At 42.8% G+C, this 14782-nt stretch overlaps 1 protein-coding gene across 1 annotated transcript in view; it reads right to left on the minus strand.

Moving 5' to 3' along the window:
- Window positions 1-14782, minus strand: part of LOC136712904 (transmembrane protein 132C) — a 169406-nt gene that overhangs the window by 8906 nt on the left and 145718 nt on the right. Inside the window, exon 5 of the mRNA XM_066689729.1 lies at window positions 12116-12259. Within this exon, the coding sequence (XP_066545826.1) occupies window positions 12116-12259 (144 nt within the window). The remainder of the gene's footprint in view (window positions 1-12115; window positions 12260-14782) is intronic.

Here is a 14782-nt window from a genome sequence, read left to right on the forward strand (position 1 = left end):
AGCCCCAGTGAAACATCAGGCTTGCTTTGAGCTCCGCAACCCCACAGCACTTAGGGCCCTTGTAATCAATAGGGACGCATTTACAGAAACGTTACATGGCAAAGCATGAGCTGTTCTCTCCTGCTCATTCAATAAAAGCGTCGCCAATCAATTTGTTTGATATCAGTCATTCTTAAATAGCAGCGCAGCGTTTCTACTCAATAATTCCTCCGTGTCCCTGTCCCTGAATTGAGCTTTACTTTACTGGGAGGCATGCGGAATGATAAGCCATTCTGGGCCGATATCCAGGGCCTAATGGTGCCTTCGGTGTTGCACCTTGACCATAGGCTTCATACCACTGAGTCCACTGAGGCTAGCTGCCAATACAGATCAGTTTACAGATCACCCGCTCAGTCCATAGAAAAACACATACAAACACACTCATGAGTGCACGCACACACACACACACACACACACACACGCACACACACGCACGCACAGATATATAAAGCTCAGCAACTACTGAAAAAAGACACTCTTTTCCCAGGCAGCGTTTTTATGAATTAATTATGTGGACATCTGACCCTGTCTTGGCCATTTAGGAGAGGTGGAAGAATAAGTGAAAAAGACCATCATCTTGTATCAAACCCCTGGAAAAAAAGCCCCAGGAAAAATGAATTATTAAACCCCTGCACATTACAGGTTGGCCTGCAGTTTAAAGATCACTCTACACAGCAGCCCTCGCTCTGTGATCAGTGCATGTGGGAAGGTGCGACAGAGTTATTTGTGGTAGCTCCACCCCACATTTTTCATCAATCTGATTCACTGTAGAATTAGACATAGAACAAATAATCATATTTACAATAGTGATATTTAGGCCCACAGGATTCACTGGGGCGCTTTTTCAATAGAGGTTGTTGAGAGAGTCCAGCCTCACCCACAGAGGATCCTCCTTTTTCACCATATGGAGTGCAGAAGGTAACATACTGTTCGTTATAGAGATCGGGTCAGGAATGCTCAGACAGATGCCCGATACAGCGATAGAGTGAGGATTGCCTCCATTCCTACTAATATAAAGCGATTGATTCCATTGACAACCATTCTGGTAGTGGTGGTGGTTGGGGGGAGTAATACTGGAACATATTCAACTTTGAAGAGTAAGAGAGCGAGAGAGAGAGATAAAAAGCAAGACAAGAATGCTGACAGATTCTTCCTCTCATGGTGAATCTTGGACAAGTGTTCCTCATAAAAAGCTTGATGAATCATTCCAAAGAGCAATTATGAGTAATTTGGAGGCTGATATGAGATTAAGCAAGCCTTTTAAAAAGCAAGCGAACATCCAAATCAAATAAAATTTGATCTCATATTCAAGATTTAATTATAGAGTGTCTCTAATTTCCACAATTATAAACACACAGACTGCCATCTGATAACAGTACCAGCAATGAGGTTTCAACAAGAAACAGAAAGGGGAAAAAAATCACCTCTCCTTTCATTTCACTTCCTTCCTGCTGTCTTTTTATTCCCTGACTGTCAGGGTTTTCCTGAGCTACGTAATTAGGCCTGTTCAGCACTTTTCTGTGGATTGGTAGAGTAGAATAAAAGCCAGTGGGTTTCAATTACATCATCAGCCTGCAATGATGGAGGGACTTTCACTGGAGCAAGGAAGGCAGGTGTCTGCGGTATTTGCAAAATAGGCCAGGCAGTTTGCTTTGACTGGGTGGCAAATTCAAGTAAGAAGTTTTCTGTCTTCAGTGTGAGGGTTGAGTTGGGACAAGGATTCAAATATCCACTCATTGTCATCCCGTACAATAGCCCCCACCTTAGCCCTAATTGCTGCCAGGCCCTCCAACCCTAGCCTACAACACAGTGTGAAGCTTTGTGCATCTCATAACTTCATTATCTGGCCTAACCTTCGATGCAACCCCAACTAGAGGCACAAAAACAACAAAATGTGAAACCTCACCTGAACTTAGTCAAAAAAAAAAACCCTAACACTAATGGGGAAAAAAAATCACTGAAAGATCTAAAGTCACCTTAAAATGGCAATTCCCAAGAAAGAAAATCATTATGGTGAGAATTTCTATGCTCAGGTGAATATTCCCTGTCACTCTCACTGTAGTGATTTGTGTTCTTAAAACAAAGCAGTATATTAATGTATCTATCCTTATCTCTCAGACACACACACACATTTATTCTCATCTGCTATTTTCAGAGGATTTCAAAGAATTTTGAAGTGTATTTGCATTCAATTGCATCCACTTAAAACAAATTCCCCTGTGTCAGAATGAAAAAGCTGAGCAATGAATTTGAAGACACTGAAAAATGGATTCAATCTCTCTATGTTTTGCGGGGGAAAAACACACAAAAAACAGCCAGTAGAAACATTTGGTGTGGACACAGACTATCTGCCCAGCAGCTGTCTTTAATTCTCATGAAAACAGAATATAAAATAAGCTCTAAGACTACTTACAGCTGGTTAAAAGAAAACCTGGGAAAATCCCCCATTCCCAACTAAATTTGCCTATAAAGGTTCAAGCACAAGTGTGTGATTTGCAACGAGAATGAAGCCTGAGAAAGTGGATTATTATTATAATATTAATTTTACAGAAGAAGACCGTATTTAACGAGAAGCTGGCCACACGATAGTACAGTAGGTAATAAATCCTTGAAGCAAGACTTGAGAAGCATCCTGGTGGCCACTGCTAGACAAAATATGCGTACACATACACACACACACACACACACACACACGCACAATGAATAAGAATAAGAACTTAAGTAATCATGAGAACATGTCAATATTCTTCACTTGAAAACTAGTCTGACAATTACAACCCCCCCAAAGGGCATAAAAAATAAAATGTTTCCTTTCAAAGGCCGTGAAGCTCTGTTGCTTGAAAGTATATCTTTCCTCACTCGACGAATTAGCAGCTTGAAGGCTAAATTGATTACTTCTCCTCTTGATACAGTACAGACAGCCCCCGCTATGGCAGGTCCCGGTCTCCTCTCCGTGATAAATCACAGATTATTCAGCTGACAATGCAAAACGCTGCCAAGAGCCGAAAAAGACCAATCATTTCACAGTCCGGCCGTCAAATTACTTGGAAAAATTGGCACTCTTTCTGCCTCTACAGAGAGAGAGGGGGAGGGAGGGAGAGTCGAGAGGAGGAAAGAGGGGGGGAGCTACTCACAGAAGACAATGTGTCAACAGTCTGAAGGAAACACCGTAGAAGGTACATTTATTTAAAAAATTGCAAAGAACAAGGTTGTTATCTTTCTGCCTGCCAGTGATACAGCTTTCAAGAGGAGGTAGTTAGCATTAGCATGGAACAAAAACAGAGAGAGAGGAAGTGAAGAGGGGGAGAGAAAGAGAGAGAGTGAGGAGGGAGAGATCCCTGGCTTAATTTTGTTGAGACACTCCCCGGTCCTTAAGAAGGATAGCCACTTCAGACGTGGAGTACATTTAGTCCCAATGGTAGCAACAGACCTCTCATCAACAATGACCCCTCCAGACTTCCTAATGATGGCGGGACACGAGAGTCTCGAGCTGCAGACACATTAACTATCCGCTGTGTGACGGGGAAGGGTACAGTGCAGGACAACAGTCATTTGTATTGAGACCGAGTGTCCAGCCCTCCCAAGGCCGGCCTACAGGGAGGAGAACACGGAGAGAGACAGAAATACAGGCCGTCGTGCAAAATGAGCCACACACTGAAGAGAAAGAAACCAGGCAAACGCCCGGGCTACGCAGAGTAAAACGACTGTTCAAACTAATTCTTCTGGACACATTTTTAAAAAGATGAAGGAATTGAACGAGTGTTAATTATACAGGTTTAGTTTCTCTTCTTGGAGTGCGTTGAGCTCCTGTGGAAGGCTGTGCTGAGCGACAGTAGTGAGTGTCTAGTGATCCCTGCTTTATTTTACATAGATTGTTTTTGAGAGCCGGACACGGGGACCCCCTGCCTGTCTCTCTGGTACCTCCCAGGATGGTGAACCCTTGATCTATTTAAGACCTTCAGCAGCTGGATTTCATAACTTGCATTTCCCATTCTGCAGCGCTGATTCATATTTATGTCAATGGCCAATTCTATTACACACCTCCCCCTGGCGCTCCTGGTCCCCCCTATTATCCTTATTTTGTCAGAGTAATAACGCTGCCTTATAAATCCACAGAGCTAATCAGATAGGCTGTCACCTCACATTTACCATTAGAACAAAAATGTTCCCTAATGCTTGTTTTTTTATGACAATTCCTCTTGCTGCTGCTCCGACGCCGTTACTTCAGAGCGCCATGCCAGCCACTGGTAGAAGGTGCCAGATCTCAAAGCATTGCCAATATGACGAGGGATCAGATTTATACCAACTAGGTGCAAAGTGGGGCTTTGGGATACATCCTAAAGCATAGTACACTTCAACAATTCATTAATTAAACCTCACTGCATTTTCACTTCTGTGTTTTCAGTATGAGGGTCTTTGTGCCCACCTCTGGTTTGACCATAATAAATAAATAAATAAACAGAACCAGATGTCAGGTTATGCCTACCTCTCTGAATTCTGATTTTCTGCTGTTTAATTTAATTATCTAGTGAATGATTTAAACATGGATCAACCAAGCTGTAAAATAAAAGTGTATTCACTGTTTTCTTTCTGTGAGTAGACGTTAAATACTAAACAACCCCATAGTCAATTACCTACGAGTATGACACTGTGGCTTTAAATTAAAAAAAAAAAAATGTCCACTTGACTTGTTTCAGGAATTGTTCATCTTGTAAACACGGATAATTGGTCATGCACACATTGTCATATAAATAAAGCAAACAGCATGCTCAGAGCCCCGCGGCGGAGACGCCTCACACATCCGGCATCATCTCCGAGCGGCAGTGCTAGAGCAGCAGTTAGATACACGCATTCACTACTTTTTATTTATTTATTTATTTATGTTTTTAGAAATGTATTTTCGTGTTTTGTTTTTTTGTGTTTCCAATTTTTTTATGCTTCCTAACAAAGCAGGAGGTTTATATCAGGTGTGTGATGTCTCACCTCCGGGCAGTTTAAATAGAGAGTGGAGAGGCCAGATAAAAGTGCTCCATTGTGTCTAAATATTCCAGCTCTGCATGGTTGCTTAAACAAGGCTTATGTTAGGTGCTGATAATGGAAATGCATACAAATTAACATTCAGGCTGTACTGAGTGTAGAGCACACACACACACACACACACACACAGACGCACACACACGCACGCACGCATACACATAAACACACCCCTATGTTTGTTTTGGGGCCAAATACCTTTCCAGCTTTGAAAAACCTCTTATTCCTTCTACTGAGAACATCCTTCTGTTCTTGGATTTCTGACTGATTTCCTCATTCAATAAATCAAACAACGTATACTACACATTTATACATAAATAGTTGTTTTACAAAATCACTAATCCTGAGAAAAAGAATGATAAGGAAACCCTCCTAACAGCGCAGGGTGACTGTTTCCAAAGTTCACTGAGTAGAGCAGACACCAGGAGTGGAGATGTACTTAGCAAGGCAGTATCTGCACGGCACAGAGCTTCAATTGCACTGTAAAGCTGCACAACTGCACAAATGCTTTGAAAGTTACGGGACACCTACTGAAACTTTTTTTATTGCACTTTCATGCAAGCGTCGTATCGAGTCACAGAGGACACACTGTATTATGGAAGAGACTGACAAGAACCCTGGCTATTAATGGTGGCTTTCTCTGGCCCCCTCACTGGCCGCAGACCCGGCGCAGCTAATGGCATGGTAATGTAGCTGGAGAAATCGCTAATGGATCTCTATGGGTTTGAGGTGGGAGAGGAAGGAACCAGAAGAGGGGCCATTTAAAGCTAATGTGTTAGATTAAGGTCAGGACTCTAGGCGTGTATATATATATAACACACACACACACATCTCGATCTTGATTCTCAATACACCTCTACCAGAAGGAAGAGTGGAGGATTCAAGTTTAACATGCCTGACCGGTCCCCAGAGTGACCGCTGCTAAGGGATGTTCAGCAGGAGGAGCAAGACTAGATCTTCAACCCCCTGTAGAGCACGTGATCAAATTACAAAGTAATTACAGAGTAATTAGTTATTGATTTGTACCTATTACATTTATGAGGGTTAGAACATCAGGGCATGGAAATCTGTGTAGTGACCCCTGCCCCCCCTGCTCTCTTAACAGCTTTAAAAGTCATTTGGATTCTTAAATAATTTCTCATGCCAAGGACAAAGAGGGCAGATTTTAGTTTTGTATTCCTCAAGAGCAGCGGGCGACACGTACCTGTGGAGCACAGACTCTACAATGTCACCCGCGGGGCCTCGCTCACACGGGGGTCAAATGGCAGCTCGGTCTGGCTGCTCCTATACTGTGGCAGAAAAAAGGGCTCACGATGCCGTGAAACGAGGAGCTGGCCTCGGAAGCCGGGATGTTCAATATCAGAAAATCCATGTTGTCAGAGGCATTAGGAAAAGAGACTCAAAATGTATATCACGCCACGCGCACCTGCAATGCAGCAGACCCACAGAAAACAAAGGGAAATGAATTCGGCTTAACCCACGAATTTTAGAAATCACTTCTCGTAGACGTGAGAAAGGGATAATTAAGTCTCTGCGTAACTCCACCATTATAACACAGGGTGACTGCTTGATAATAATAATAATAATAATAATAATAATAATAATAATAATAATAATAATAATAACAACAACGGCATTTAGAAGATGCTTTAATCCAAAATAAGTCACAAAGTCTTAGGAGTTAAGCACCAGAACACTGTTTCAGAGACAGAAAGGCTCTGGGTTTTATGTCTGGCAAGGTTCAATATCTCATTATTGCAGTGCGCAGTGAGTCAGTGGTAGAACTAGGGCTCGAACTGGGAACCTCCAAGTCATAAGAAATTCTCCTTACCCACTGGGCCACCTGGGCTCCTATGAAGTGAGAGCAAGGAAAACTCTAGCCCGATAAAGCGACTACTGCCGATCCCAAGATGAATGTCGCACAGCCAGCCCTGTCAACAAGGCTGGAGGTAAACAGCTATTCACGGGGGAATTTAAATAAGAAAGCATGATAGGTACTTAATAGAGTCCAAGGGGGATTCTCTTGCACTGTAAAAACACACTAACAAACAATCAATCAATATACCGACTGCATTTACATCAAGCGCTTGCGTAAGTATGTAAGGAAGTTAAAATAAACAAACAAACCTGTCCCAGTACAGTCAAGTTTAATTTCTGTATGTTTTTGTTTTATTAGCTCTACTGTAAAAATTCAAAGAACAACCCCTTCGCCCCTCTGGGAATGAATCCCTCACAATATTTGTTATCAAGGAAATTATATCAAATAAAATGAAAGACCTACAGTCAAATAGGAAGAATGCTTTCTTCTTACATTTCAAGAGCTTTTTTGGCCATTTTAAAGATTTTTATTTTCGTTCCCCCGGATGCGATTAGCTCTTTTGGAAAGCCTGACACAAGTGAACCTGACACACACACACACACACGCACGCACACACGCACGCACATGCACGCACGCACACACACAGGTTTGTTAATAGTTGGGCTTTCACAGGACCTTCTTCGCTCAGGCTCTGGGGAAAAGAGGCCCCTGAACAGTGAATGATAGCGTTTCAGAACAATAGCCAGACAAACTACCAACAATCAACAACGGTGGTAAACAGCGACAATGGAATATAAACGCAGGTTGTTCTTGTCATCACAAAGGGTGTCATAGCAGAACAGATGTCTACAGAGACTTGTGGTGGTGTCCTTTGGGTATGGTGGCCACAATAATGATGAGCTTTCCTTTCCTTTCTTTCTTGCTTTCTTTTGCATTTTGAAGGCCTTAACATCTCCTGTGAGTTTCCCCCCTGAGAAGAGCCAACTCATCCCCAGACTCTTCACCAAACTGCACTCAGACTGCCGGGGTTCTTGTGTAAATGGTGTTTGCATAATCCCCACCTATTCCTCTGATGAAGGTGCCCTGGCTTGAAAAACGGCAAGAGAATACATTTCTAAAGAAATACAGCTCTCTGTATACTTATATACAATTCTCTCTTTCTTTCCATATAGATAGATAGACAACATAGACAGATAGATAAGAGGGAGAGAGGGAATTATTTAATGGAGAACCTTTTTCTTTCCCCAAAATAGTTTTGGAAACACTTATCATATTAGGTTTGAAGTATGTGTTTCTGTCAATCTAATTCTGGTATACATTTCAATTGGAGGGGTTTCAAGCTGTTCATCAGCATTTCTAAAACTAACCCAGACAGTAGCACTTACCCTCGCCAGACAGCCCAATTGGTGGGCAGAATTATTAGTTCATTCTACACGCGTGTAGATGGAAGCGCTATAAATTGCATTGCATTAGCCCATAGCAAGCGCGCTAACACGTCTGACCCTCTGTTCGGAGGTGCCGCTGAAGAGGAAAAAAAGCAGTAAAAAATATACACGGGTTTGGCTGTAATGATATAATGAGGAAAAATGCCGTTCCCACCATTTCCTCTCAAAGACAAACATGGAGGCCATTATTGGTGAGATTGGCAGCTCCAGAAATGGACTGCAATTTTCTCTGGGAAATGACTGTTGGGCAGCTGCGTATCTAAAGTCATGTAGCCTGCAAATCATTCCAACTTGTGGGGGGGGGATAAAAAATTGAAACAACAAGAGAAAAAATGAAGCCACCAAGGCCATAGGTTATATCAACGCCCGCTGGTTTGCAAATTACAATAATTTGTTACTTTTTGGTCAGCAAAGCCAGGCCAGGTCTCATTATTAACATTGTAATGAGAAAGCGGGACTGTAATTCCACTTAGACAGTCAAACTTATGCCACAAAATGGTTATTATTTTGGGAATGCACCATTTTTGCAGCTATGCCCTCAGCAAAGGTAGGACATGTTCAAAGGCAGAGCTTACATGGGCTCTGATTAAGCGCACGCTGTGTTCAGCTCAGTCATCACCTTTAAGCCCATTACAGCCCAGTTAGACGAAAGTGCCATTTTGCACTAAATCCACTAACAGCTTATTCACTTTCAGTTGTAAGAATAATTCCACCGAGTGTCTAATCCTATAACGTTTTATTCGATTAGCCTGTCTGGTCTGCAGGTGTGATTGAAGAAGAGGCGCTCAGTGCAGTGCAGTGCAGTATAGTGTAGTGCAGTGTAGTACAAGTCTCAAGAGCGAGGTTTCTCTATTAACATTGACTAGCCTCCAGTCGCTCCTGCAGGCACTGTGCACATAAAGGGACAATTTCAATCACAGGCCTGGATTGAATGCAGATCTCACTTATTAAGTAACCCCGGTGAATTTTACGAGATCAATTTGTAATCCTGTTCATTCCCTGCGCGTCTTTTCTTTTTGATCTAATGCAATAACCGGGGACAATGCGGCACGAAGGCTCTTCCAGTGAGGCTCATTTACAATAGAGCTGCAAAGCCCCTCAACACTTTGTTAATAGGAGGCTAAACAAGGGATTTAAATACTAAGCTACACCATTCTCTCAATTGAAAAGTCGTGCGTGTGTCGTCTCAATCCACATCCATGTAATAGTGCTCGCACTTCTCCAGGCTGCTTATCAGCACACAGAATTAGAGACTTGCAAACAGGTCACGTCTTAAAAGAAACAACTTTCCTTTGTGGGAGGTGCAAAGCAAGGAACATCTTCATCATTCTTGATTTGTTCTGCTACAGTATTTCCTGGATAACTAGCTATTAAGGGGGCCACTGCATTCATAGGGATCCAGGGAGCAAAGGGTTATAGTGAAGAACACCCTCAACACACATGATTTGTTTCATGATATCACAGTCTTGGCTGTTTTACATTCACAACACCTCCAGAAACACTTCACTGTGTTTTTTTGTTGTTGTTTTCTCCAATTTTCTCCCGTACTTTCTTCTCCTTCCCTGCACAGTTTGTCTCTGGGTGACAGTTTGGTAAGACCAGGGGAAGCGGTGCTGTGAGAGCCGTACAGATTGAGAGCAGCGTGCCTTTTTAATTCCATGCGTGTCAGAAAGCTGCACACGGGGGGGAGCGGGGAGACGGTTATAATCCAGACCGCTTTCTCTTCTTCACAGCCCTCCCTCAGGAAGAAACACTACTTGTTATCACAACTGGATCTGACAGGGGGGTACGCAGGGAGGGCTGCTGTCTGCACTAAGCCCCAGCGAGGCCGAGATCACAAAACCCTGGCCCTTTAAGCCTCAGACTCTTCTGGAATTCGATTCAGGCAAAGCACTGAGGGAACCTGCACTTCCTTTGAAATGCGGTGGCCTCTGCCATCCGTGTAGATGTCAACGGCGTACCGCGGCTGGTGTTACATCATTAAACACTTGGCGTTTAATAACTGCTGTCAAAAGCTACTTGAAATCTTGCAAAGTGCCTGGCTCAGGGATAGAGGGGTGGGGGGGTGCCAGTAGCCCAGGCTTTTTTACAAGGAGACCACATTCTCTTTTGCAAAGCATGCTAACAATTCTTAAATGTGGCCCTGCAGTCGTGTGGGATAGCTGTGAGTGTTTGTCTCACATTAATCCGTCAGTCTAAACACTCCAGAATAAGAGTCACAATCTGTGTCTCAACTCCACCACAGGGAGAAGAGCTGCTGACAGTCTGTATCAGTTTTGCTCTGTGGACAATGGCACACACACACACATATATATATATATATATATATATATATATATATATATATGTGTGTGTGTGTGTGTGCCATTAGACAAGATTTGTCCACAGAGCAAAACTGATACAGATTGGTATCTGGCACCAAGACGTTCGCAGCAGATCCTTTAAGTCCTGTAAGTTGCGAGGTGGGGCCTCCATGGATCGGACTTGTTTGTCCAGCACATCCCACAGATGCTCGACTGGATTGAGATCTGGGGAATTTGGAGGCCAAGTCAACACCTTGAACTCGTGATTCATCAGACCAGGCCACCTTCTTCCATTGCTCCGTGGTCCAGTTCTGATGCTCACGTGCCCATTGTAGGCGCTTTCGGCAGTGGACAGGGGTCAGCATGGGCACCCTGACTGGTCCTTGGCTGCGCAGCCCCATACGCAACAAACTGCGATGCACTGTGTGTTCTGACACCTTTCTATCAGAACCAGCATTCACTTTTTCAGCAATTTGAGCTACAGTAGCTTGTCTGTTGGATCGGACCACACGGGCCAGCCTTCGCTCCCCACGTGCATCAATGAGCCTTGGCCGCCCATGACCCTGTCACTGATTCACCGCTTTTCCTTCCTTGGACCACTTTTGATAGGTACTGACCACTGCAGACCGGGAACACCCCACAAGAGCTGCAGTTTTGGAGATGCTCTGACCCAGTCGTCTAGCCATCACAATGTGGCCCTTGTCAAAGTCGCTCAGATCCTTATGCTGCCCATTTTTCCTGCTTCTAACACATCAACTTTGAGGACAAAATGTTCACTTGCTGCCTAATACAAGGAAGCTAGTCTGATACAGAGAAGTAAATCAGAAGGGTGCGGATTCCTCTCCAGCAGGAGAGAACAGGGCTAAAGTTCTATCAATGTAACTGATTTCTGTAATGGAAAACTAATTTACACAGTTTTGCGTAATAGAATACCATTGTCAGAAAAAAAATAAGTGCATTTGGTTTCTACAAGTTATTATCTTCTGTTTATTAGGAAAAAAAATGTAATAATGATAAAACAACAACTCCATCCATAAATCAAATTATGGAAATGTTGAATTGCAATTTCAGTTTGCGACTGAGTTATGAGCTAAACCAATCTGTTATAAGTGACCTCAATTTAATTTTTGTGAGATTCTGAATAAGTTCTGTTGGAGCAGGAGCTCTCAGTTTCACGGTTAGCCTCTTTTTCAGGTTATTACACCCAGCTGGGCTCTGAGCAAAGACACAGACCAATACCCCCACCTTTAACCTAATAGAGCGCTTTAATCATGATTATGGTCCTGATCATGATTATGGTTATTATAAACCACAATATCACATCAAATGCAATGCCAAATTGGGTGGATAGTAGTAGTAGTAATACAACTACTACTACTACTACTAATAATAATAATAATTAAAGCACAGTCTATTGGGTTAAAACTGGGGGTATTTACAATGTTCTTGGTTGATCCAGCCTGTCAGGATTGTACCTTGATCACGTCTTCGTCCATGGACTTGCATGTTGTGCTCTCCTCCACCTCCCTCACGGTTCCATCCTTCTCCACAGTCACCACCTTCACTGGCACCGCCACGGGCTTCCCTGTCAGAATGGCCGTGTTCAGGATCTCGGTGTCCTGGAATGCAAGGAACACAGAGACAGAACGTCAGAACGTCTGAATGTCACCCTCATGGGAAATCTGATAACTGTGCCTCTTTTTTTTCAAATAAATCAATCAATGCATACATACATGTATCAATGGAAACTACAGGGACAATTGCACTGCATTCATAAAACAAACAACAACCACAATCATATTAATAATACTACCAATAATAAAAGCATAGCACTTGCCTTATTTAAACAGTGACAATATAGCATTCATAAGGTTGAGTGTAAAACACAGCAAATAAATCTGCCAAGACAGAGACGGCTGAATGGCGTACAAGAGAGTCAGCAAGAAAATAAATACATAAAAGATCATCAGGATTTTACACTGAGAGCATCCCCTGCTGTGTTTATAGGACGCCCAGTAAACAGCGCCCTGGTCTGTCTGCATTAGGTACCAGACCAGCGTATCATTAGCTCAACCCACAAGCACAGGCCAACAAGCTGGCGAATCAGTAGTGCAGCTCCACACAGGAGGGCACGCTGCTCAGCCCGCACACATCTGCACATCTTTGGCACATGTCCACACGCTGCCCTGCTGTGGCAGACTCTGCAGCTTCCCAGTCTTTTAACTGTCCAGATCTGATACAAAGTGGCTTGCACAACACTGTGGACACCATACAACAATAATGATAAACTCTTCTCACTCAATTATCATCTGCTGAAGACAGAGCAGATGGAATACAGGCTAGACAAATTAGCTGAGTTTTAAATTGATCAGTAAAATAAACAGTAGAAGAACATCATATTATGGATGTATTATGGATGTTTAGTTCAGGGGGTTGTTTTTTTGTGTTGCCCAAATTGTCCACTTGCCAAAAAGCTTTCACAGATGCAAATGAACCAAACTAGAGGCACTTCTTAATGACAACACTCATTACTTTACACAGAGAGAACGAAACTGCGTGCCAAGGCAAAACAGACTGGTTTTGTTGATTGATTTTTCTTTTAATGCCTTTTTTCACACCCCCCATACAAAAACACGTACATTAAAATGTCCTTCACTCCCCCAAAATAATCATAATCTGGAAAAAAAAAATAATGAATTAGATCTAAGGAATCTAAGGAATTCATTTGATCTTGGCACAGCAAAAGGCCAAGTGAGTCAGTAATAATAATAATAATTTAAGAAACCGGAGCTGAAGAATGGTTGAGTACTGAAGAACAAGAAGGCAGCCAGCGTGAGGGACTCACATGAAAAAAGATGGAGCAGATTGGCATGTAAATTGCTGTGTGAACAATCGCAGGCGGGGGGAAGGCAAACCGCGCTCTCGGTTTCCAGCAGCGTCGCAGGCAGAGGACACGCACATTCGTTCTAGCAGAGGACTGCCCCCCCGCCTATCTCCCTCTATTATGGTTAGCGATGGTGACGACGGTGTCGGTGTCAGAGTGACGGAGGGCTGGTCGGGGGGCCAGAGGAAACGACGTGGGGGTTTATACGTTCACACAGGTTGTCTCCTCTCGAGTAACCCAATCGCTCCTTTTGTAGGCAGATTTAAAAGCAGCATATATGACTGGATAGTCTTAAGAACGGCTAGCAGATTCCTTATTTTGTATTCCACATCTTTATTATTATTATTTTTAATCAGAATTATTTGTTTAGTATTTCGATATTGATGTATGGAAGGATGGAACTTGTCCAAAGGAACACATGCCCCTATAACCCCACCCCCAAAAACAGACAATTTCTGCCTTCTGTTCACTGTTATGTTTTTGTTTTGTAACTTCAGTGTTTTTAAGAGGTTTAGGGATTAAGAGTTAAGGTTGGGGTTAGGGTTAAGCATAAGAGTGAGGTTTTACAGGAATAGATAGATGTTAAAATAAGTGTTTAAAAATTAACCACAAAAAGGGCTATACTTAGTGTGTAAAAGAGTGGAAACCCAAATACCGCACAGAAGATTTTGAAAATGGAGTAGGCACTGATTTCACGTCAGTGAATGGTTAACAGCGCATTGCCATTCCCACAACGCAAGCCCCATTCCTTTCTTACAGTGTGCAAACCACCTCTTACTCAGACACCCTGTCATTGCACATGAACTTAAATAATGGCCGTGGTGAAAGTAGCAATTTGTTGCCTTCTCAATGAATAAATTGCTATTTAACACTTGTAGGGACCCATTAGCAGCAGCTATTTCTTGGCTTTTTCTGAAACATGTCAAGTGCAGATCACCACACGGCAAAATAAGTCTGGTATACAGCATATCGACATTTTAACTTGTGTTTAAAACGAATTGTAATTGTTCTTAAATTGGTGCATGCAGGTTTAACTCGACCTGTCTGAGACACATCAATGTGGAGACATGGCTACAATGGACTTTGAAATGACCTTCTGCAACTGTTGAGCACAGGGGCAGGAAATATTCCAGAGACCCTTCAGAAATGAACGTCTCTCATTTGTATGATTTCCTTGCAGTCCTTTTTGAAGACCGCGGCAGAGAAATTAGCGATCAGAAGCTTCTGTGACAGCATCCCGTTTCTGTGCTTCACACAT

This window comes from Amia ocellicauda, chromosome 17 (genome assembly GCF_036373705.1).
Source record: "Amia ocellicauda isolate fAmiCal2 chromosome 17, fAmiCal2.hap1, whole genome shotgun sequence".
Classification (NCBI taxonomy): domain Eukaryota; kingdom Metazoa; phylum Chordata; class Actinopteri; order Amiiformes; family Amiidae; genus Amia; species Amia ocellicauda.